The sequence below is a fragment of the Loxodonta africana genome, chromosome 7 (genome assembly GCF_030014295.1).
Source record: "Loxodonta africana isolate mLoxAfr1 chromosome 7, mLoxAfr1.hap2, whole genome shotgun sequence".
Taxonomy (NCBI): Eukaryota; Metazoa; Chordata; class Mammalia; order Proboscidea; family Elephantidae; genus Loxodonta; species Loxodonta africana.
In genome coordinates, this window is record NC_087348.1 from 17,496,165 (window position 1) to 17,521,188 (window position 25,024).

At 43.4% G+C, this 25,024-nt stretch overlaps 2 protein-coding genes across 3 annotated transcripts in view; both read right to left on the reverse strand.

The window, feature by feature from the left end:
- Window positions 1-243: 243 nt before the first annotated feature.
- On the reverse strand, window positions 244-14,561 carry CNTF (ciliary neurotrophic factor). The gene is made up of 2 exons (XM_003421350.4): window positions 12,836-14,561; window positions 244-11,545 (listed from the first exon to the last, which is right to left on the reverse strand). The coding sequence occupies exons 1-2, from the start codon at window positions 12,947-12,949 to the stop codon at window positions 11,084-11,086; spliced, it is 576 nt and encodes a 191-aa protein (XP_003421398.1). The 5' UTR covers window positions 12,950-14,561; the 3' UTR covers window positions 244-11,083.
- A 176-nt stretch (window positions 14,562-14,737) lies between these two features.
- Window positions 14,738-25,024, reverse strand: part of ZFP91 (ZFP91 zinc finger protein, atypical E3 ubiquitin ligase) — a 42,826-nt gene continuing 32,539 nt past the window's right edge. For both annotated transcript variants that reach the window (XM_010600906.3, XM_003421349.4), the window contains exons 10-11: window positions 18,772-18,871; window positions 14,738-18,476 (exon numbers count right to left, since the gene is read on the reverse strand). In XM_010600906.3, the coding sequence (XP_010599208.1) occupies window positions 17,966-18,476; window positions 18,772-18,871 (611 nt within the window). In that variant the 3' untranslated portion in view covers window positions 14,738-17,965. The remainder of the gene's footprint in view (window positions 18,477-18,771; window positions 18,872-25,024) is intronic.

A 25,024-nucleotide genomic window follows, 5' to 3' on the forward strand; every position in this document is an offset into this window, starting at 1 on the left:
CAAACAAAGGAATGGGAAAGAGGGAAGTGATAGTATGTTGCAACCATCCTGCCTCAAAGATCCCTGTAGAGCTCAGACTAACTGGGTGGAGAGGCTGCTGTAATCTCATTCCAGCTGATGACAGAAAGGAGACCACTGTACTACTGTCAGGGAGTTGCTCCTTGGACATTATGCAATGTTTTTGGCTTCTTCCGTACAATTGAGTTGTTATCTTATGGACACAGTAAGTCATGCAAAACAAAGTCGTCTTCCTCTTTGTTCTGACTTCTAGAAAGAGGTTTCCTCTTTATTTTGACTTCTAGAAAGCTTAGAATCAACTTTTGGTCTCTTTGACAGCAGTACAGGCCCTTCCACATTTTTGTTGCTAAACTCAATCCTGGTTCCATTTTTTTTTCTGCCTTTATTTTCCCTCCTGATTAACTCATTTTTCAGAATTTTATGTTATAAGAATTCACAAACCACCATAACCCATTGCTGTTGAGTGGATTCCAACTCATGGAGACCCCATGTGTTAGAGGAGAACCGTGCTGCATAAGGTTTTCTTGGCCGTCTTCTTTACAGAAGCAGATCTTCAGGTCTTTTTCCTATGGCACAAACCACCAAACTTTAGGTTAGTAGCTGAGGAGAAACCGTTTCCACCACCCAGGGACCTTAAACCACCATATATCCTTTAAAAAAGAAAAGAAATTAATACAAAGCTGAGAAGCTGTGGAGGACTTACAAGGGCAGGACCTGGTAAACCTCTGAACCCACCTCCCAAGCCCACCCCTTATCTCCAATTTCTCTGTCTCTAGTTTAGGCTTAGGTCCCTGGGTGGCACAAAATGTTTGCTCTCGACGACTAACCTAAAGGTTGGCGTTTCGCACCCATCCAGCAAGCATCACAGAAGAAAGGGCCTGGTGATCGGCTTCTGTAAAGATTACAACCAAGAAAACCCTATAAAGCAGTTCTTTTCCACAACACATGGGGTCTCCATGAGTTGGAATCACCTTGAAGACAATAGGTTTTTTAGTTTAGGCTTAGTCCAAATCCCATCCCTTCTAGTGATTGTTCTCTTTACCACATAGGGAGGGGCTGTCATAAACCAGATGGTCTCCAGTTATCATGGAAGCTCCTGAAAATTTGACAAATCTAAAGTAATTTAAAATTTCACTTTAAAACTGTGAGCTAGACCTCAGGAGTATTACAAGCTGGCCTGATGCTCACAAACATCAACAATCTCCCAGAATACCAACCTCAGAAAAAGTTACTCTGAGGCCATGATAAAATGAACCAAAACAAGGCCACTTTATAATTTTGTCTAAACACAGACAAAAACAAGATCTCTGTTCCACTCCAAAAAATGCATAATCGTAGAATTGCTCCCACATTCCGACAGCATCCAACCTAGAGCAAAATCCTGCCTTCTTAGGCCTTCCCCTAATTCACCCACCAAAGCACGAATCCTATAATAGTTGCTTTTCAACATCCTCTTAAAGTATTAGTGGTTCAGTGGTAGAGGTCTCACCTTCCACGTGAGAAATCCAGGTCTGATTCCCGGCCAACGCACTTCTTGTGCAGCCACCATCTGTCTGTCATTGGTGGTTTGTGAGTTGCTATGGTGTGATGGTGTGAAACAGGTTTCAGGGAAGCTTCCAGCCTAAGATAGGCCTTGGAGAAAGGCCTGGTGTTCTACTTCTGAAAATCAGCCAAAGAAAACTCTGTGGATCCCAACAGTCTGATGCACTGATCGTGGGGATGGTGCAGCACTAGGCGAGATTTCCTTCCATATTGCATGGAGTCACCACGAGTCAGGAGCTAACAGCAGCACCCTCCTACTGAGACAGCCCATGTTTCCCGAGGTGTATGTTCTTTATTGTAACAAACAATAAACCCACTTTTTGAGAAAGGCCTTCATGTACTCTACTCTCAGTAATTCTATAATGTCATTAAAAAAAAATTTTTTTTTTAATTGTGCATTAGGTGAAAGTTTACAAAGTAGATTCTTATTCAACCATGTCATCTTTTTTTTATTTCCTACTGTCATGGATTATGTCCCCCCCAAAATGTATCAGCTTGGTTAGGCCACGTGTGGTTGTCCTCCATTTTGTAATTTTCCTGTGTGTTATAATCATCTTTGCCTGTGGTTAAAAATAGTAGGGTGGGATTGTAATGCCACCCTTACCCATGTCACTTCCCTGATCCAACATAAAGGGAGTTTTCCTTTTATCTCTCACGAGATAAAAGGAATGGGAAGCTAGCAGAGAGTGGATGACCTCATACCACAAAGAAAGCAGCACCAGGAGCACAGCGTGTCCTTTGGACACGGAGTCCCTGCGCCTAAGAAGCTCCTTGACCAGGGGAAGATTGAGGACAAGGACCTTCTTCCAGAGCCAACAAAGAGAGAAAGCCTTGCCCTGGAGCTGACACCCTGAATTTGGACTGGTAACATTACTAGGCTGTGAGAAAATAAATTTCTTTGTTAAAGCCATCCACTTGTGGTATTTCTGTTATAGCAGCACTAGATGACTAAAACACCTACACAATTCTTGTCACTGGCTGAAATTACATTACTGTGTGTTGCCTGTCTTCCCCCACCAGCGTGCAAACTTCAGAGTTCAGGACTCTGAACTCTATGTTGTGCTCACTCCTGTATCCTGGTGCCTATAACTGTGCCTGGCACCTTGTAGCTGCTGAGTAAGTAGTTGCTGGCAAATAACTGAACACACATTACCTTGGGCATTACAGCATCCTCTCTGCCTCCACCTGCTTTCATGTCCTATACAGCTTTTACATAGATCCCTGAATTAGTTTTTCTAAAATGTAGGGTACAGACTAGCACTCCCCCTCCTCAAGAGTTTTCCATGGATTCTTTTAGCCATCTTCACTTGACACCACTCTTTCGTATCTCTCACAGTAGCCCTCAGAGAACCCTGAGCTCCAGTCTTGGCAAATGTTCCCAAATGTGCCATATGCTTTCCAGCAGCCAAGCCATCACAAGTGCTGCTGCTTCTACCTGAAAATATCAAGCCCAACTCCCTTCAAGGTGTAACTGCCAAAAGTGCCTCTTCAGAGAAGCTGTCTCCAATCTGTCCTTCCTCTGAGCTCCCACAGCTTTGTTATACCTGTGGCACTAGCCACACCTGGCTTGTGTCATAGTTGGTTGTGTACTTGCTGTCTCTCTCAAGAGATCAGCAGTGTTTCAAGAGCTAGAATCTACCAGTTCTCTGTGCCTGTTTCTTTATTTGTGAAATAAGGATTGTTGTACCTACCTTATGGAGTATCTGGGTGATATAATGCGCTCCGCCGCAAGTCTACCCAGGGGTACCTCGGAGGAGAGGCCTGACAATCTACTTCCAAAGTGTAAGCCATTGAAAACTCTTTGAAGCACAGTTCCACTCTGACACACAGAGGGTAGCCATGAGTCAGAGTTGACTCAACAGCAACCGGGTTGGTTTCGTTTTAGACCTAACTCATAGGGCTCTTAATGTGAACAAAAGGAGACAATGCATGCAAAGCAATTAGAACAATGACCGGCACATAGAAAGCACCATATAAAAGTTTGCTACTATTATTATCTATTTCTGTATCCTTGGTACTAGCTCAAAGGAGGCCTCAATATATATTGCCAATAAATTTGATTGGAGTAGGGCAGGACACCTCTGAAAGACTGAGCTGTAGAGCTTAGAACCAGGTTGGAGATGTTGAGATTTTCTTTGCAGCCTATGAAGTTGTTCGTATAACTCTCCAACTTTCCCTCCACCCCAAGATTTGGGGATAGGAGTTGGGGATTGTGAAGCAAGAGAAGAGAAAGTGGCCCCAACCTTTTATCTAGTGGCATGGTATAAGGGTTGGTCTAACCTAAAGACAGACATCTGCCTAAAGAACATTATTTTTAAAAAGCTTCCCTGGGACTTCGTTCAAATGTCATTTATCCTGGAAAGAACAGCATATTTTGCTATTACCACATGAACGTGAATTCATTTACCTCAGAATGTGTTTCACTTCTGCCATCAGATTAGGGAACAGCATGTACGACCACCAAATTATAGTGGGAGGTGGGGTTCAGGTGGCAGAAAGTCTAGGTTGCGAGTTGTTCCTGGAGCTTTCAAAGGATTATTGGACATAAGGGAGCTACGTGGCGCTGGATGTAAGATATATCAGATGTTTCCTCAAATAAACTTGGTCTAATACGGAGGCCGGGTGGTGCATATTAGGAGTTAGGAGTTCAGCTGTTAATCGAACAAGGTCAGCAGTTCGAATCCACCAGCCATTCCTTGGAAACATAAAGGGACAGTTCCACTCGGTTCTTTAGGGTCACTATGAGTTGGAATTGACTCGAAGGCAATGGGTTTTCTTTTTTTTGGAACAGGGAAGCAGGGAGGTGCAGTGGAGAATGCCCTGAACTTTAGCTATAGTTCTAAATCTTCCAATTTCTAGCTGGGGAACCAGGAGAGATTGCTGAACCTCTTTGGCTCTCTTGTGGTGATGTATTTAATGAAAAGATTGAAGTAAATGAAGTTTGAATTTTTTCCTTTAAGAGGAGGGCGTGGGTAGGGGGGGATGATTCTAAGTGCATGCTTTAACAAATCCTGGGGCGTTGCCTTGGTTTTGCATGTTTCCTTGGCTCCCTCTGGAGCTTGCCAGGCTTTTCCAGGACTTGTCTGGCCCCTCCCACTGTGAAAGTTGTCTTCTGAACTGCCTGGGCCTCAATGCTCTAAGGTGGATGCTTCCTGGAGGCTGTGGGTGAGACTCAGTCAGCCTCTAGTGGCCAAAGGCCCAAAGGTGCAACAGGCTATGACCAGCTTGATCTGAGAAACCGAACCAAAACCAAACCCGTTGTCATCAAGTTGATTCCAACTCATCGCGACCCTGTCGGACAGAGCAGAACTGCCCCACAGAGTTTCCAAGTTTCAGTGGATTTAAACTGCTGACCTTTTGGTTAGCAGCCGTAGCACTTAAACATTATGCCACCAGAGTTTCCTTGATCTGAGAAGCCACTGTTATTTCTGAGATTCTTGTAGACTCTCTCTTCAATCAAACATCTAAGCTGAATCCAAGGTGAGACACTAGATTAAATACACTTGGCGATGTTTGTATGTCATGTACAAGTACTTTCAGATAGTCAATCGTGACTAAACCACGTAACGACCTGTCAAATTTGGTTGCCATCCTGTCCATTTCATAAATGATTCTGAAGATGAGAAAAAGTGACTTGTCCCAAGGTTTGGAAACTAACGTAGGCTTTGTCATAGAGCAAGATTTGGCACAAGTCCGTACTGGCTTTTTCTAAGGGAAGTGAATTACTGACATGAATAGAACTCAGCACGTCATCTCAATTATCAGGCGTTTTATGACTGTGGAGTGGAGTGGACTGAGCTTTGGAGTCAGAATTCATACTCTAGCCCTATCACACTAGTCAAGGGAACTTGAGCAAGTTAATGCTCATTCTCATTTCCTTCCTCTGTAAAAGAGAGAAATCTTAGAAGATTACATGGCATAAAACAGAGGAGTGCTGCTTGACATGGCAAATAATAAATACATCATTCTCCCCCATACTACTTTGAACATGTGGATAGAAATAGGCAATATCACAGCAGCATCTCAAATTTTCTCCTTTGCGATTTGCCACAACTTAATTTCTAGTCCCTGGGTGGTGCAAACAGCTAAGTGCTCAACTACTAGCCAAAAGGCTGGCTGTTCGAATCCACCCAGAGGCACCTTGGAAGACAGGCCTGGCGATCTGCTTCTGAAAGTGCCTTGGAGGCTCTATGGAGTACAGTTCTATTATGACACACGTTGGGTCACCGTGAGTCAGAGTCAACTTGACTGCGAAACCCTGGTGGTGTAGTGGTTAAGTGCCATGGCTACTAATCAAAGGGCCAGCAGTTCCAATCCACCAGGCGCTCCTTGGAAACTCTATGCGGCAGCTCTACCCTGCCCTATAGGGTCACTATGAGTCGGAATCAACTCGATGGCAGCAGGTTTGGTTTTTTTTTTAACCATAATTTCTACCTTCAAACTGATTAGAAATGGCCTAATCTGGGTTCTTCTCTGCCTTTTAAAGGCTTGTTGGGGGGAGGGGGGTGTCAAATGCTTACAATCACATCATATGAAAGGAATCTTCGTTTTCAGGCTAGCAGATAAAACAGCATAGCCAGAGGGCAGAGCACATTAACCTGTCAGTGGAGGGGCTGACTGGCCTTGGGAGTTTAGCCCAGTGGCCCGGCATCCTGAAGATTTACCCAGCACACTTGAATGAGCTTGGCCCTGGGTGGGGGGAATATATTTCCTCCAATGTTGACATCACTTGAAACCTCCTTTGCTCATCTCAAAATACAGAAATCAAAGAACTCATAGTTTTTATTGTTAGCTGTTCTTGCACCTTTTATTTCCTATGTGCCAAAAATGGAGCCAAGTAATATATTTTATGGTAAGAGTCACATGCACACATATTTTCTTCTCTCACCCCACACACATTTCATCAAAAGATCAAATTATTGTCTTTTTAGTCTGTCATTATCTATAGACCTCAAGACTCTACACGAACTTTTGAGTCAAAAGATGAATTTTTATCATTTTTATTTTTTCAATGTACCAGTGTTCAGAGGGCTCCATTCTTGGGTTTGATGCTTGACATAGAGACGGGATGAGGCAGTAGGCCAATTTTTTTTTTAAAAGAATGCCCTGGCCTAAATTATGCTAGTGTCTTTTATTGAAAGTGTGTTTGTATGAGTGTGTACATATGTAAATAGGGGTCCCTGGATGGTGCAAACATTTAACCCCTCGATTACTAGCCAAAAGGTTGGCAGTCTGCTTCCAAAAGGTCATGGCCATGAAAACCTGTGGGGCACAGTTCTATTCTGCACACATGGGATTGCCCTGAGTCAGAATCTACTCGAAGGCAACTAATAGCAGCAACAATATATTTAATAAATCAATTGGAGTAATATTCAAATTTTACTCCTTTTACACCCCCCTCCTTTTTTCTCTTCACCAATTCCTTCACATTCTGGTAGGGAAAGAGGCCCCTCAGTTTCCTGCATCTTTATTTTACCCCCATAAAGAGGGAAGCGTGTTCAGCTGCCTTCATGAGAAGCTGAAGATTCAGAAACGTCATTCTAAAGAACTTTGCAGATGTGGCTCCCTGAAATATCTACTTGTCCTCTCCCTCTACCAGTGGTCACAACAATGAGTCATCCATTGGGCTTCAATCCACAGTGGCCTGAAATAACAGCAATACCAACGCTATGACTTTACACTTTCCATTCTTACTAAAACTTTCACTACCCCCAACCTGATTATCTTAAAGCTAATGTTTATTCCATGCTTGGCCTTTAAATTTGTGCTAATTTGCAAGCCTTTACCAAGTTACTCTATTAAATCAGTATACGCAAAATTTTTCAACTCTCACCCATGCAATTCCTTGATGGATTCAGGAAAACGCAATCTCAGAGAGGACTTTCCTGGGGCCAGCGGGATGGAAGGAATACTCTTTACAAAATGAGTTAGAGAATAGGAATTAAATGCATGCACTTTACAAGTAACTCTCTCTATATAAATACAGTTTTCATATTTATATGGTTCCCCAGACATCAAAAACTTTCCTATCCGTGTATATATCTAAGAACCAAGGGATCTAAAATCTAAAGGTCAAAAATTCCTTTTGGGTTGTGGATCCTTAAAAAAACATATACTTCTAGTGTCTTCATCATCCCTACCTATAAGATAAAACCCATGGATAGAACACTGGCCTATTGTCAGGCTCTTAATTGGCTTTATACATTTCAGATAAACTTGATGCAATGTCTACACATTCAGAGATCTCATACATGCTCATGTCTCTGTTAATATGGCTAAGTGCTCATTTCCCCTTCACTCTGCCTATTCTAAGGGGTTTCTCCATATTTCTTTTGAGGCATATTGTTAAGTTTCTTAAGGAGAAACTGGTATGTAGTTTTTAGCGTGCTGGGAATGCACTCAGTAAGCACTTGCTGTTTTTGTTCCCCAATTGAAACTCACGCTTCCTATTGCCTTTCATTCAACAGTACCTCTTCTGGATCCTCTGCCTCTTCAGATCTGCCTCTCATGTTTATACTTCAAACTCAACTCGGGAGAGCTTAAGCTAGGCTTCACTGATTTCTGAAACCTCTGCAGATGTCTGCCCTGCCACATCTGCTGGATATAAAACACACCCTTGGGGAGGGGTCACTTCTTTCAGAGTCGGTTAGTTCATAACTGATCATTCCCCAGTAAGAAATCTTCGTGACATCCTTCTCCATTAAACAAAAGAGACTAAAATACTACCCAGGTAAATTTAAGAGCGTCACATTAATTAGCAGATACTTTTATCAATTGAAAATGCTCTTAAGCAGAACAATTTATATAAGGAAAAGCTAAATTACATTAGCCTTATGCATTTGGTGGCGAACTATACACCTGTACAAAGTTATGCACGAAGCAAAATTAATCAAAAAAAAAAATTTTTTTTTTTTACTGGTAGCTGGACCCGAATGTTTAGCTTTCTTTTAACCAGGCAACTATCCCTTATTTCTCTCCTCCTGATTTCTCTCTTGGAAGCCCTGGTGGCATAGTGGTTAAGTGCTACGGCTGCTAACCTAAAGGTCGGCAGTTCAAATCCACCAGGCACTCCTTAGAAACTCTATGGGGCAGTTCTACCCTGTCCTATAGGGTGGCTATGAGTCGGAATCGACTCGATGGCAGTGGGTTTTGGTTTTAATTTCTCTCTTTTGTATTCAGCCAACCTTCTGGGCTCTCGTTCATCTCCTTCGTTTGAACTCGGTGTCATGGACTGAATTATGTCCCCCCAAATATGTGTGTTATCAATTTGGCTGGGCCATGATTTCCAGCATTGTGTGGTTGTCCTCCATTTTGTGACTGTAATTTTATGTTAAAAAAGATTAGGGCGGGATGTAACACCCTTATCCAGGTCACATTCCTGATCCAATGTAAAGGGAGTTTCCCTGGGGTGTGGCCTGCACCACCTTTTATCTCTCAAGAGATAACAAGGAAAGGGAAGCAAGCAGAGTGGGGACCTCGTACCACCAAGAAAGCAGTGCTGGGAGCACAGCACGTCCTTTGCACCTGAGGTTCCTGCGCTGAGATGATCCCAGACCAAGGGAAGATTGACAAGGACCTTCCTCCAGAGCCGACGGAAACAGAAAGCCTTCCCCTGGAGCCGGCACCCTGAATTCGGACTTGTAGCCTACTGGACGGTGAGACAATAAACTTCTCTTTGTTAAGGCCATCCACTTGTGGTATTTCTGTTATAGCAGCACTAGATGACCAAGACACTCAGTAACACTTAAACCTGTGCCCTACAATCCCAATCTGGTATTATCCCCTTATTTTATACGGATATGGCCTTGCTTCCACAAATGCATACCAGAGATCAAAGCCTTACTTCCCCTGTATTGCCACAATGCCTAGCGCAGTTGTTAGGTGCCACTGAGTCAGTTCCAACTCACAGCGACCCTACGTATGCCATCTTCACAATCGTTGTGCTTGAGCCCACTGTTGCAGCCACTGTGTCAATCCATCTTGTTGAGCGTCTTCCTTTTTCACTGACCCTCTACTTTACCAAGCACGCTGTCTGTCCGCAATGCCTAGTCAAGAGTCCTCACCTAATAGTGACTCGATGGAGTCTGGACACAAGCTGAATTACCCATTCCCGCCTTGTGAAACCTATGGGCACTAAACCTTCCTGAAATTAAGAACACAGTTGTCTCTAAAAACTCAAGAGAAGCCTCAAACTCATTTGGGCCCCCCAAACTAAGATTTGAGAATAAACATACTGGCTTTTAATTAAGTGCGTAAGTATAAAAAACACTCCTGGGACCTTTTAGACTCACAAGGCACCTTTAGTATACAAGGCTTACTAGGAATCACCTTTTCCATTAATGCCCACATTGACCAGTTAGTGCCTTTCGTACTACGCGTGGTCTCACAGGAACGTTAAATGCCCAAGCCTCTCTCTTTGTTGTGCAGCAGGGAGGCTTCACTGTACATTGGTGCAATCTCTGGCATTTCTAGTGGGGATAGAGTGGGCCTCACCCTCTCCTCATGACTGAGTCCAGAGAATGTGTGGCAAAGGGGTTCTGTGACTTTTTAACCTGAGTAGTATTCCACCCGCTGTATACGAATGCTTGGGTTACAGCGCCAGTATCACTGTCACACTGATTATAGTAAATGTGAGGTAACCTGGTACAAGCTGTGTCCAACCCAATATTCAAGAACCCTAGTGGGCACTTTAAACCAGGCTGTATTATAACACATATCTAGCTTTCTACGTTCAGAAGTTTGTTGATCTCCGGCTGCTCTGTTTACCATGTATGGGCAACAAATAACTGCTTTCGACACTTAAAATTGTGCCACGGCTCTATCAGGGCACGTAATGGGGATTGCTTTTTCAGTGCTGGGGATATATTTCATAGGTACATCTTTCTATTCTCCTCAGCTAAAGATGCAGCAACACAGGTTCATGACCAGGCCTCTAACGGGCACATAGGCTTTGGAATGACAAATAACGGGGTTCGAACATTTGCTGTGTGACCTTGACCAAGTTACAAATCTCTGTGGGTCTGTTTTCTCATCTGCCAAACACTCACAGGGTTGTTGTGAAAATGATACATAATATATATAAAGCCCCTGGCATAATGCCTCCATATCCGTAGATACTCAATGTTAGTTGCTATTTTTATTATCTGCGAGTTTGAATTGACTAGAGAGTTCATGATTTTTAGCTCACTCAGTCTTCTGAGAAGAGTCATCCAGAACTAGAGTTAAAAATATATTCCTTCTGTGAGGAAGGACAGGCTATTTACCGGGTAGAAAAGGTTAGAGCACTGCGGTGAAGGGATATTGCTCCCAGCCCGTCCTTTACCTTCCCAAACACACGCACAGCACCCCAAACTAAACCTACGTGCCCATTTGCCCATGTCTCTAACCCTACTTGATGAAAATATTTGTGGTCTTGGAGGTTTTCAAAAAGTTAAGATGGGGAAAGTGAGGTCCCAGAGAGCTATGTATATTCCATTAGAAAAGAAAGCAAGGCAAAAAGGGTAACCGCTACATTTTCTGATCATTAGCTCCCGTGTGCTGGGATCCCAGTCTGATGAGAAGAAACGACACGAAGGTCATGGATGGACCTCACTGTCCAGTGCGAAAGCTCTTGCAGCACCTTTAGGCCCCACAGCTTCTTCTCAAAGAGACCACCATCTCCAACAGCAGCAGACGTTCTGTCAGCCTGGTTGGGGGGGATCTTGTGCTCCAAGAGCATCATCAGCTCCTCCAGCTGGTAAGCAAAGGCAGCAACTTGGAGTAGAAGGGTACTTATAGCCTGATGGAAGTCACCTTCAGTTGGGGTAAAATGCACCCGCTGGTCTTCTAAAAGCTTGGTCAACATAACATGGAAGGTACGATAAGCTTGGAGGTTCTCTTGGAGTCGCTCTGCTTCTGTCAGCTTGCTCCACTGATCAGTGCTTGCCATTGGCACTCCATCTACTGAGTCCAGGTTGACATTCTTGTTCAGGCCCTGATGATTGACCTGGCCGAGGACACAGGAAAGCATCATGCCTTCTGCCATTATCCCAACGCCCTTATTCACACACCCCCAAATCTCAAAATCTCACTTACCTCCCTGGTCAAGGTGGTCCCAAGTTGTAAAGAAAACGTCTACACTAGGACCTGTTCATTTGGGGTCCATGACTGGACTTAAGGAAAACCTCACACTCTAAAACTATACATACTACTTTGAATAAAAAAAATGTGTTTTTTTTTGTGGGGGCAATCTACAGCTTTCATTAGATTCTAAAGGTTAAAAACCACTTGTCTAGAAATTTTTTTCCTCCCCACTTCAAACTGTCTCCTAGAGACTGGAGTGTTTTAATCACACTTGGGTATTTTAAACATACCTGGGCACACTGCCACACCTAGGAAATTCTAGAATGTAGCTATTGTAGGATTTTTCTAACCTCATTCTCCACACTGTCCACTCTCCATGGTGCGGACAATCCTTTAAGGAATGCAGTGGGAAAAAGTGAAAAACTGGTTATTTCGAAGAGTCTGATTTCTGACTGATGGGACTGTATGAAAAGAAACCAATTCTTAGAGAACGTAAATTCACAGCTCTGCACAGGGGCTTGGAGTATTTCCACAGCAAGTCTTCAGTGCAGACTGATGGGAATCCATCAGAAAATCAATCGGGAACTTCATGGCAGAATTTGGCACTTCGACAAGTCCCCAATGAATTTTCTATGGAGGATCCTTTTGTTACCTTAGGTGACCTTTCTATTTAGGTTCAGGGACACCGCTGATATACAAGATAAAAAAATAAATGGCTAATAATGTATAGAAGAAATTGGTTGGGTTTACAAATTTCTCCCCAGTTCATAGTATTGCTGCTCTCAATCCTTTAAACCTCACTCAGCCTTTCATTTACACAGTTAAAAAATTCAGAACATGAAAAAAAACTCAAAGCTTTAAGGGCCCATGGTTATTTACTATGACAGAATTCAGAATGTAGGTACCGTAGGAACTGTCTCCAAGACACATAGCCAATCCTACCTAGAACTCTATCTTACTGAAGGAATGACATTATCTCCTAACAGCCCTTGAAAAAACCCGTTGCCATCGAGTCAATTCCGACCTAGAGGAAGAAAATCAGGTCACATGAGTTTTCTCAAGGGAAGGGGCCATGTTAAACAACAGGTCCCAAAACATAAATGACTGTATGATTAAAGCTTTCTTAATTGCTAATGGTGCTGGAGGATGATGGCAAGGGCCTGGATCAGAAGAGATGGAGTGAAAACAGACAACAGCAAAACAGGCAACTTACATAAGATTCCATAAGAGCAGTCAGGTCTGAACGAATCTTCCTTGCTAGCCAGATAGAGCGGCTACAGAGGTCCCGGCGGTGAGGGGTCGGCGGTGAGTGCTCTGCGAAAGCCATCCCCTAACTCAACCGTCCCAGGAAACAAGTGAGCTGGGTTTGCTTTTATCTACACTGGTCCAAATAAGAAATGTGACTCTCACAGACTAAATCCACTGGGCATTCTCTACTAATGGGATTGTGTACCCCACCCCCACCCCTGCCTGACTCAGAGGTGGCAACGAATTCCTGGCTGTGGATTTTCATGCCTGTGGAATCAAAGGCCCCTTTTTAATCAGCTCTTTTTTCCTACTGTGTCCGTCTCCATCTCTCTCCCCCACTCAGCGCTTAGCATACTTGTTTTTGTGTCATTGTTTTGCTTTTGTACTTAGCAACAAGGTCACTATCACACTAATCCTCATGATACCCAGGCCTAACGTAATCTATTTTATATACACATATAGTCAGTTCATTTTATTATCACCCTCTCTTATGCTTCCCATGCTTTTTTTTTTTTTCCTTTCTTAGCCTGGTAAAGTTTCAGTAATATGAAGTTGTTATTATAGATAACAGCTGCCATTTATTACATATCTACCATGGCTAGATACTTTGCTACAGGCAAAACCTCATTTGATCCTTCAGGTAATTCTATGAGGTAAATATTTCCCCCATTTTATGTATGAAGAAACCAAGGCTTAATGAGTTTAAATAATATGCACAAAATCCAACAGACTCAAGATTTAAATATACGTCTATAGCTGTTTCTCCCACTGACTTTCCAATCTCATTCTTTCCTTACGATTCACTTTTTGTTCAAGAAACAAAACTTGTATAAAAAGAGTTCCTTTACAACTGCAGCAACTTTTCACTCCTGTTCTTTTGTTAAGTATTGCTTAAAGCTGGTTTAGTTTACGCTTGATAAAAATCAACCAAGGAAGCATCTCTAATTTCAATCATGGTGCCTTCCTAGTAGCTACGGATGAGGAAGGTACTGTTTAGGCCTGTTCTTTAAAGGAAAGGAAACACCCAACACTGACTTGGTAACATTTCTAAGCCAGTCTCATTCAAGTGACAACGTGCTTTTCTTTTTCTTCCCTATCCCAGTCACATCATATGCTTCTTAACAAAGTAAGACAATGAGCTGGGCTTTGAAATGAGGGCAAAAGAGTTAAAAGGTGCTTGAGGAGCTGTCATTCTATTGCATTTAACTCAGTAGGTAAGAGGATGATGCTAATTGGGTAAGGGTTGCAAGGTTCATCCCCAAAAGAATCAATCAGCTTTCATTACTGGATACCATGGATGCTACCTCTCAGTTAAAATACATGCCTTCTCAGGGGCAAAGTTCCATAGGTTAAAAAAAAAAAATAAATATAAGAAAAAGAGAAATGAGGCCTGGGCAGCTGTCACATCAGGCCATTTAAGAAGGCAGGAGGATTCTAGTTTATTTTTAAAATTAGTGCTTCACATAAACACTGAGTTTTGTGAAGGATTCTTATGAAACACTATCAAGGTTTTGCCGTTATCTGAGTGAAATTAACCTCACAGTATCCTTAGTGTTCCTCTACTAGATTAATATGGTGACCTCTCCTAGTAGAAGGCTGTGGAAACATCAGAGGGATTTCCAACAGCTTGCTGCATATTCACAGAATCCTATGGCATTTTAGCATTAGAAATCAAGAATTAATCTAGTTCTCAACAACACCAAACAATAGTAACCCCCATATAATATGTGCTCTGAGGCACTTCGTAGCTTCAAGTGTTTCATACCTAAGTTAACTATAACCCAGTACAACCAAGGAAGACAAGTTGCTTCCATGAAGACTTTTATTTTTCTTCTTTACATATTTATTTTGGGTATGCCTTACCTAGATTAACAGAAAACAAGGATTTGAAAAGCAGAGTATCCCTTTTATTATAGTTTTTTTTTTTACATAACCTTTTCGACCTACATTCAGGTAACTACCTGTCTCTCCCATCAAAGGAGAAGGGTCCTGCACGTTACAACAGGCAAAAAAGGCTTTGAGGAAATAAAATATTTTAAACTGATCCATTACAATTTTTCAATTTTCTTGAGTACTACACTGGAAAGTGGGAAAAAGACAGGAGGAAAAAAATGGTACTTCAAACCACCAGACTGTAATAATCTTAGTCAGGCTGATAGTACACTGAATTTTTTTTCTCCAAACAGGTACAAAGCAGATTCAAGTGCTCCATGTGGATGCTTTCCCATACCTTAGTAATCTTCTTTACTCCCAGTCCACCCAGCCAGTGTTTATCCAAACTCTCTGAAGCATATTAAGGAGTACCAATTACGCAAAATAACCCTCAGCAACCACAAAGAAGGGGAAGTACATCTCCCAGAAATACTGAACAGCTGTAGCTCAATCTCAATATCAGGATTTAGAATTGCCAATTCAAGATGGGGAACATACAGTGGTAAGAGTTATTTTAAAAGATACATATAACAGAATCCAATGAAGGGTATGAAACGCAGACTTTTAAAGAGCTCCTGAGGAGGACACTGACATAATCAGTATGGGGATCAGAAAGGACAAGGTGGGAGGGATTAGTATAAGACAGTTTACTTATACCAACTCTTGACTATGCTAGCAACCCTTTCCCAAAAGGAAAAATAAAGTCCATGAAAAAACATTTGAAAATTGATGGCAAAAACTGCTACAATAATTTATTGAAGGAAAACTGCAGGCAAATGGAAGAGGACCCAAAACAAGAGAAGAATAAAAAGTTTCTCATCATTGGAAACACCTAGTTGCTTTTGGAGAGGTGAGTGGGGTGGTATAGGGATGGAGAACAAATTTCCTCCCATTGCAGAAAGACAAGATTTCCTTATATACTAGTTTGCTTTTGTGTAGGTGGCTAAAATATCTGATGACTAACCACTGCAAATGAAATTTTGGGAGACAAAGGATGAGCGTGGGGACAGATGCTAGCTAGCGAACAGCACAAAATGGACTGATATGGGAGTGCAACACCTTTGTTGTGGACTCTTATTTTAAAATCTATTCAACATACCAGTCAATTCCAAGCCCTTACTGTGGGCAGGAAAGCATATTCTAGATCCCTTCTATCCTTATTCGATTTTCTACCCCCACACTGGAGGGATGGCAAGTCTGCAACACAATGCAGAGAAACAACAGTGCATTTCAGCCCATTTACTGTAGGTGTCTCACTCCCCATTCCCTGGCAGCCCAACCACTGACACCAGTGGGCGTGAAAGTTAAGTCTCTTTCAGAGATGGCATTTTGTTACCCCTCTTAATGGGAAAAATAAATCAAAGAGAAAATTGATAAACTTTGTACTTTTAGTGTTTGTGAAAAACAAGCTGCTTCTTATTTTGTTCTCGGCAAAACTTCATTCTTTCCAACAGCCATCACACATTTCAGACAATGAACAATGAATAGGCCGAGCCTTCAATTTCAGTTTCTGAAGTAAACAGAAGGATAAGAATTGCCCCGCTCATTCTCTAAAAATGAGCCAAAATAGGTTTTTTAATATTCTGGGGATTATAAACTTGCACCAAAAAACTATCTGTCTCTCCCACAGGCAGGAATTTACTCCATGAAAATCCCCATTCCAATGGAAGTGGCAATTCCCAGATTTCAGGTGAAAGCCAAGGCCATTATGATATATATTAACCTTTATCTATTGACTCACCCCTCCCTCTTCTGAAGAAGAAGAACAGGGCACTTTTCTTTGACTGAAAATTTTACAATCCGCAGACCTTGCTCCTTCACTAATGGCAGTGTCCTTCACTGATACTAGGCAGCTGGAATGAACCAATGATAAATTAATGCAAAAAACAACAACAAAGCATGGGGCCACAGACAGGCAAATTGGGAGGTATGTGTAAAGAAATGGTGAGGACAAAAAAAAAAAAAAACCCCCCAAAAATAAAAGCCAGATTCACAGGAGAAAATCTCTCATCAGTAATTAAGACCCTGAACAATCCTCCTCATCCCCTCAAAACTCCAAGATCTCAATGCTCTAAAAATCTCAAGAGCTCTAGTTAACCATGAACCTAACATCTGTCCCTATAAAGGCTCCCAACAAGCACTAGGCTATTGTAGTGATTTTGTTAGTACTGAGGACCAGCTGTCTTCAAAGGCTACTGGGGAGCTATGCTTTCAGAGGCTGGCTGTGCTTCTTCAAGCCTATGTCTTGCCTTCAAAAGTACCTCTTGTGGAAAGGACCCCACGTCAGAATAATCTAATCTCTCCTAGCCCCACAAAATATAGCAAAGAAGATTTAAAAAAAAAAAAAAAATCAGACTTTCCATTAATAAATAAGGAATCTCAGTTCCACAACACAAAAACACACATGTTCAAAGTGCAAATTTCTGCCATTAGCCTGGGACTTTTCTACTGTCTCACTGATAGAGCTCTGTCTTACAGTCCGACTGTGTAGAAGGCAGCCCCCTCCCTCCTGGGAGCCTGCTTTCAAGCAAGAGAGCACCATTGAGAACCATATGGAGGTGTTGGGAGGGGGACTGAAGTGCTGGAGTCAAAGGGGAAGGGGATGGTCCCCGTGTGTCCTTCCTTTCCGAAATCCAGTGGGAAATGGAGGAAAAGGGGGTGAGAGATGTGTGCTGTTTTAACAGCTCATCCTGCTAAGGGGCCCTAAAGTGCCAAGTCAAGCTGCCAGCCTCTGGAGATTAGAACTGTATGATACTTTGAGGATAAGTGTGCTGCATTGGGTACAAGCCAGAACCACAGGGCAGCAGTGAAGGAGAAGAAGGCATTTAGAGGACAGTAATAGATTATAAGAGTTAGAAGCTGATCCAAAGCACATCAGTTACAGGTTGGAAAAAGGGATCCGCAGGAAATCTGCCTGGCTGGAACTAAGGATGAGGATAGCCCTCACTTTAAGAATTACTACTTCTTTTTTGTGTCCACCTTTCTGGTAAACGCAGCATCAATTTTATCAAGGGGACAACAGAGGGAGAATAGGGGGTGGGTGTGTTTATGTGCTGTGATCCACAATGGAAAGAGCAGGCCCTTCAGTTATTTTACTAGATTTTAAATGCTTTAAATTTTTTTTTGTCCTTTTTATCTTTTAAATACAAAGTCTTCCCTCCCACTACGGTCCAGTAGAGTCTGAATCTTCAATGAGAACCTCTGTGGTAGCACCGAGGATATCTGAGTTCATGACCAGCCCTTCAGTGCCCCCACTGCTGCCACTTCCCACAAAGATCTTCCCATCGGCCATGAGGCTCACCCGTTCCGTCCCACTGCAGTATGACTTTGACATCCCTTCAGCTTCTAGCAGTAGGCACTCTCCAGAGGTTGAGTTTCCCAAGGGCTCAGGAAGAAGAGGAAGACCCTGACCATCTGCCGGTTGTGTGAGGGTCTCTGGGTTAGTGCCCAAGATATCTGTGCTGGTGATGAGGGCGCCTGCATTGGCAGCCAGAGCTTCTGCAATCAGCACCTCAGGGTGGCTTTTTGCTTTGTGTGCCACTACGCTGTCCTTCTTCTCAAATTTTTTGCCACAGATATTGCAAGAGAACTGGTAGAAGGAGTCTGCGTCATGTTTCTTCATGTGCCAGTTAAGGGACGCCTTTTGCCGACAAGTAAATCCACAGATCTCACATCTAAGGAGAACGGAAGAGGAAACAGCTGATCAAGCAGGGAAATACAGAGAGCTCTTATTTTGGAGTCTTATTTGGTGAGGATTTAGAATTCATATATGTAAGCAAAACCCAGTAACATCTATTATTTGCGAAAGATTAGGAAAAGCTACTTAGATGGAAAAAAAATCAGGTTTCTCTCCTACTGTTTGCTCTATAAACAAAGGAAAGAGAATAAGGCCACTGAATATCTCCCCCAATCAATACCCACTTTTTAATTTGGTGAAACCCAGACGATTGCCAGTAAATAAATACTCACTGTAACGGCTTCTCGCCAGTGTGAATCATCCGGTGCACTGCCAGGTTGTGCGAACTCTTGAAGGCCCGAGCACAATATTCACAGATATAATCCCTTTGATCTAAGAAGAAAAATAATGTAGTTAGGGTTCTATTTAGAATTCCTCTAAGTGTCTTTCCTAGCTCGTAATTAATAAGCGAATGGTCAGACAAGTAAATTTAGAGTAAAAGCAATACTGTTTCCAATGCATAAACACTTTCTTTTTTAAAATTGTACTTCAGTTGAAGGTTTACAGAGCAAATTAATTTCTCATTAAACAATTAATACACATACTATTTTGAGACACTGCTGCCAAACCCACGACATGTGACGACTCTCCCCTTCTCAACCCTGGGTTCTCCATTACCAGCTTTCCTGTTCCCTCCTGCCTTCTCGTCCTTGCCCCTGGGCTGGTGTGCCCATTTAGTCTCATTTTCTTTTATGGGCCTATCTAATCTTTGACTGAAGGGTGAACTCCAGGAGTGACTTCAGTACTGAGTTAAAAGGGTGTCCAGGGACCATCTCTCAGGGTTTCTCCAGCTCTGTCCTGGACCCTCTACTATGATCCCTGTCAGAGCAGTTGGTGGTAGCTGGACACCATCTAGTTGTGCTGGATTCTGTCCGGTGGAGGCTGGGGGAGTAGCGGTCCATTTTTTAGATTAATCTTTCCCTTGTGTTTCCGGTTTTCTTTATTTTGCCTTGCTCCAGACGGGGTGAGACCAGTGGTATATCTTAGATGGATGCTCAAAAGCTTTTAAGATCCCAGACGCTACTCACCCAAGTAGAATGTAGAACATTTTCTTCATAAGCCATGTTATGTTGACCGAGCTACATGTTCCCCTAGATCATGGTCCCTAGCCCTTGGCCCAGTAGTTTGGTTCCTCAGGGAATCTGGAAGTGTCTACGGAGCTTCCATGACCTTGCCTTGGTCAAGCCGGGCTGACTTCCCCAGTATTGTGTACTGTCTTAACCTTCACCAAAGTTACCACTTACCTACTATCTAAAACCCAAGACCCGGTGCTGTTGAGTCGATTCCGACTCATAGCGACCCTATAGGACAGAGAAGAACTGCCCCATAGAGTTTCCAAGGAGCGCCTGGCGGATTCGAACTGCCAACCCTTTGGCTGGTTAGCAGCCATAGCACTTAACCACTATGCCAATCTAGTTAGTGTTTTTCCCACCCCGGTTCTCCCCTCCTTCGTAACCTCCAAAGCTTGTGCCTTTCTGTGTGTAAACCTTTTCATGAGTTTATAATAGTGGTCACATACAGTATTTGTCCTTTTGTGATCAACTTATTTCCCTCAGAATAATGCCCTCCAGATGCATCCATGTTGTGAGATGTCTCACAGATTCGTTATTGTTCTTTACTATTGCGTAGTATTCCATTGTGACTATGTACCGTAGTTTACCCATTCATCTGTTGATGGCACTTCAGTTGTTTCCATCTTCTTGCTATCATGAATAATGCTGCAGTGAACATGGATGTGTGTATGTCTATTCACGTGACGGCTCTTATTTCTCTAGGATGTATTCCTAGGAGTGGGACTGCTGGATCGTCTAGTATTTCCATTTCTAGCTTTTTAAAGAAGCGCCATATCGTTTTCCAAGATGGCTGTACCATTTTACATTTCCACCGGCAGTAAATAAGAGTTCCAAGCTCCCTGCAGCCTCTCTGACATTTGTTATTTTCTGCTTTTTTGATTCATGCCAGTAAGGCTGGGGTGAAGTGGTATACCTCACTGTATTTTTGCTCTGCATTTCACTAAAGGCTAGTAGTGATGGCGGGCATTTCCACAAGGGTCTGTTAGTCACCTGAATGTCATCTTTGGTGAAGTGTCTGTTCATATCCTTTGCCCATTTTTTAACTAAATTATTTGTCTTTTTGTTGTAGACGTGTTAGATTTTCCTATAGATTTTAGACCCTTGTTGGATTTGTCATAGCCAATTTTTTTCCCCCAGTCTCTAGATTCTCTTTCTCCTCTTTTGGGGAAGTCTTTTGATGAGCTTAAGTGTTTGATTTTTAGGAGCTCCCAGTTATCTAGCTTATCTTCTAGTGTTTGTATAGTTAGTTATGGTTTGTATCCTATTTGTGCTATATTAGGACCTCTAGCATTGACTCTATGTTTTCTTCTTCTATGACCTTTGTAATTTTTCGTTTTATATCTAGGTCTTTGACCGTTTTAAACTGGTTTTTGAGTATGGAGTGAGGAATGGGTTGTTTCATTTTTTCACAGATGGATATCCAGTTTTGCCAGCACCATCTGTTAAAAAGACTGTCTTTTCCGCATTTAACGGACTTTGGACCTTTGTTGATCAAGTGACCGTAGGTGGACTGATTTACATCTGGTTCTTGATTCTGTTCCATTTTCCAATGTGTCTGTCATTGTACTAGTACCAAGCTGTTTTGACTGCCATAGCTGTACAGTAGGTTCGGAGGTCAATTAGTTTGAGTCCTACTTTAGTCTTTCTCTTCAATAGTGCTTTACTTAATGCAAGGCCTCTTTGCTTTCCATATAAAGTTAATGATTATTTTTCCCACCTTGTTCAAGAATGTTGTTTGGTGGAGGGGGGCCAAGATGGCGGACTAGGTGGACGCTCCCGCGGATCCCTCTTGCAACAAAGACTCGGAAAAACAAGGGAATCGATCACATACATAACAATCTATGAACTCTGAACAACAAGCACAGACTTAGAGACGGAGGACGAACAAATACGGGCAGACAGCGACTGTTTTCAGAACTAGGAGCCAGCGCACCAGGCAGGTGACCTTCGGAGCTCGATCTGGGGCAGAGCCCAGGGGGGCAGACGGCACAGAAAGGGGGCCCACCCCTTCCCCCCCGAACCCATCCCGGGAGGAAGCCTAGCAGGTTGGCGCGGGCGGGGTAGGGGCGCAGCCGGAGGGAGAAACACCCGGGAGGCAGTGACTGATCTGAGAGGGGGGAGAACAGCCTCCCAGCTGGGGTGCCGTCCCGCCGGGAGTTAGGCGAGAAGCCGACGGGGCGCGCGCGGGGGGGGGGGGGGTCAGCTGTGTTTCCCTGGAGTGACCCCAGGGCGGGGCCCACGCGTTCGTGCGGGAGGACGCGCACCCAGTCCGCGCGTGTGGCACGGCACACCAGAGGGAGAAATCCCCGGAGGTGTCTGGTCTCAAAACAGGGAAAGCAGCATCCCAGACGGGGAGCCATTCCGCTGCGATCTGGGCACGCGCGCGCGCGCGCGTGGGCGGGGCATGAGCGCGGGGTCCATTTTTATTACCCTGAATTGACCCAGAGGGCGGGACCACCTGGTCGTGCGAGTGACGCCCTCCCAGTTTGCGCGAGAGGTGTGGCACACTGGAAGGAGAAGTCCCCGGGAGGAACTGATTGGTCCCAAAGCGCAGAAAGTAGCGTCCCAGAGTGCCGCCCTGCTGGGGCTTGGGCGCGCGCATGAGCGGGCCGTGAGCGCGGAGTCCATTTTTATTGCCCTGAATTGACCCAGGGGGCGGGCCCACCTGGCCGTGCGGAGGAACTGATTGGTCCCAAAGCGCAGAAAGTAGCGTCCCAGACAGAGTGCCGCCCTGCTGGGGCTTGGGCGCGCGCGGGCGGGGCGTGAGCGCGGAGTCCATTTTTATCGCCCTGAATTGACCCAGGGGGCGGGCCCACCTGGCCGTGCGGAGGAACTGATTGGTCCCGAAGCGCAGAAAGTAGCGTCCCAGACGGGGTGCCGTCCTGCCGGGGCTTGGGCGCGCGCACGAGTGGGGCGTGAGCACGGAGTCCATTTTTATTGCCCTGAATTGACCCAGGGGGCGGGCCCACCTGGCCGTGCAGGTGACGCCAACCCAGTTCGCGCGAGAGGTGTGGAGCTCCGGAAGGAGAAGTCCCGGGGAGGAAGTGACTGGTTCCCGAACAGGGAAAGCAGCGTCTCAACCCGGAAGTCATCCCGCTGGGATTTGGGCGCGCGCACAGGCGGGGCGTGACCGCGGGATCTAATTATAATCGCCTGAATAGACCCTGGGGGCGGGCCCACCCGTTCGTGCGGGAAACGCCCACCCAGTGCCCACGAGCGGTGCCGCGCACCGGAGGAAGTCCCCAGGAGGAAGGGACTGGTTTCCGAGCAAGGAAAGCAGTATCCTAGCCAGGGACCCGTCCAGCCCGGATTTTGGCGAACGGGGGCGGAGCGTGAACGTGGTGTTCAGCTCTATATTCTGTGGTGCTACACTCCTAGCTCTCAGATCCCTCCCCCACCCTCCCCAGGCGACCCCATTAACATCCGAATACCCGGAGCCAGAGAGAGAATTCAGATAGGGATCTGACTGCATTTTTTTTTAGCTGACTACTTGGAAAATCTAGTTTCCCAGTGATGGCTCGGAGACAGCAGTCCATATCAAACCACATAAAGAAACAGACCATGACAGCTTCTCCAACCCCCCAAACAAAAGAATCAAAATCTTTCCCAAATGAAGATACAATCCTGGAATTATCAGATACAGAATATAAAAAACTAATTTACAGAATGCTTAAAGATATCACAAATGAAATTCGGATAAATGCAGAAAAAGCCAAGGAACACACTGATAAAACTGTTGAAGAACTCAAAAAGATTATTCAAGAACATAGTGGAAAAATTAACAAGTTGCAAGAATCCATAGAGAGACAGCATGTAGAAATCCAAAAGATTAACAATAAAATTACAGAATTTGACAACGCAATAGAAAGTCAGAGGAGCAGACTCGAGCAATTAGAATGTAGACTGGGACTTCTGGAGGACCAGGGAAACAACACCAACATAGCTGGAAAAAAATCAGATAAAAGAATTAAAAAAAATGAAGAAACCCTAAGAATCATGTGGGACTCTATCAAGAAGGATAACTTGCGAGTGATTGGAGTCCCAGAACAGGGAGGGGGGACAGAAAACACAGAGAAAATAGTTGAAGAACTCCTGACACAAAACTTCCCTGACATCATGAAAGAAGAAAGGATATCTATCCAAGATGCTCATCGAACCCCATTTAAGATTGATCCAAAAAGAAAAACACCAAGACATATCATCATCAAACTTGCCAAAACCAAAGACAAACAGAAAATTTTAAAAGCAGCCAGGGAGAAAAGAAAGGTTTCCTTCAAGGGAGAATCAATAAGAATAAGTTCAGACTACTCAGCAGAAACCATGCAGGCAAGAAGGGAATGGGACGACATATACAGAGCACTAAACGAGAAAAACTGCCAATCAAGGATCATATATCCAGCAAAACTCTCTCTGAAATATGAAGGAGAAATTAAGATATTTACAGATAAACACAAGTTTAGAGAATTTGCAAAAACTAAACCAAGACTGCAAGAAATGCTAAAGGAGATTGTTTGGCCTGATGACCAATAATATCAGGTACCAGCACAATACAAGGTCACAAAACAGAACGTCCTGATATCAACGCAACTCAAACAGGGAAAGCACAAAAACAAACAAATTAAGACTAATTCTAATAAATAAATAAATAAACAAAATAATACACACAACAGGAAATCATGGAAATCAATAGCTAAACGATCAAAATAATCAAAAAGAGGGACTAAATATAGGAGGCATTGAACTGCCAGATGGAGAGTGATACAAGGCGAAATAGAAGGATACAAGTTAGGTTTTTACTTAGAAAAATAGGGGTAAATAAAAAGGTAACCACAAAAAGGAATATCAATTCCATAACTCAAGAAAAAAGCCAAGAAAAACGTAACGACTCAATAAACACAAAGTTAAACCTTATGAAAATGAGGATCTCACAAGCTACTAAGAAAAACGTCTCAGCACAAAAAAGCATGTGGAAAAATGAAATGGCCAACAACACACATAAAAAGGCATCAAAATGACAGCACTAAAAACTTACTTATCTATAATTACGCTGAATGTAAATGGACTAAATGCACCAATAAAGAGACAGAGAGTCACGGACTGGATAAAAAAACACGATCCGTCTATATGCTGCCTACAAGAGACACACCTTAGACTTAGAGACACAAACAAACTAAAACTCAAAGGATGGAAAAAAATATATCAAGCAAACAATAAGCAAAAAAGAAGAGGAGTAGCAATATTAATTTCTGACAAAATAGACTTTAGACTTAAATCCGCCACAAAGGATAAAGAAGGACACTATATAATGATAAAAGGGACAATTGATCAGGAAGACATAACCATATTAAATATTTACGCACCTAATGACAGGGCTGCAAGATACATAAATCAAATTTTAACAGAATTGAAAAGT

What these genes read in the sequence shown, in the direction of transcription:
- CNTF (XM_003421350.4), bottom strand. Translation starts at nt 12,949, where the DNA reads ATGGCTTTCGCAGAGCACTCACCGCCGACCCCTCACCGCCGGGACCTC. An exon ending in CTGCTCTTATGGAATCTTAT is followed by an intron (nt 11,546 to 12,835) that starts GTAAGTTGCCTG and finishes GTCCTCGGCCAG; the next exon opens with GTCAATCATCAGGGCCTGAA.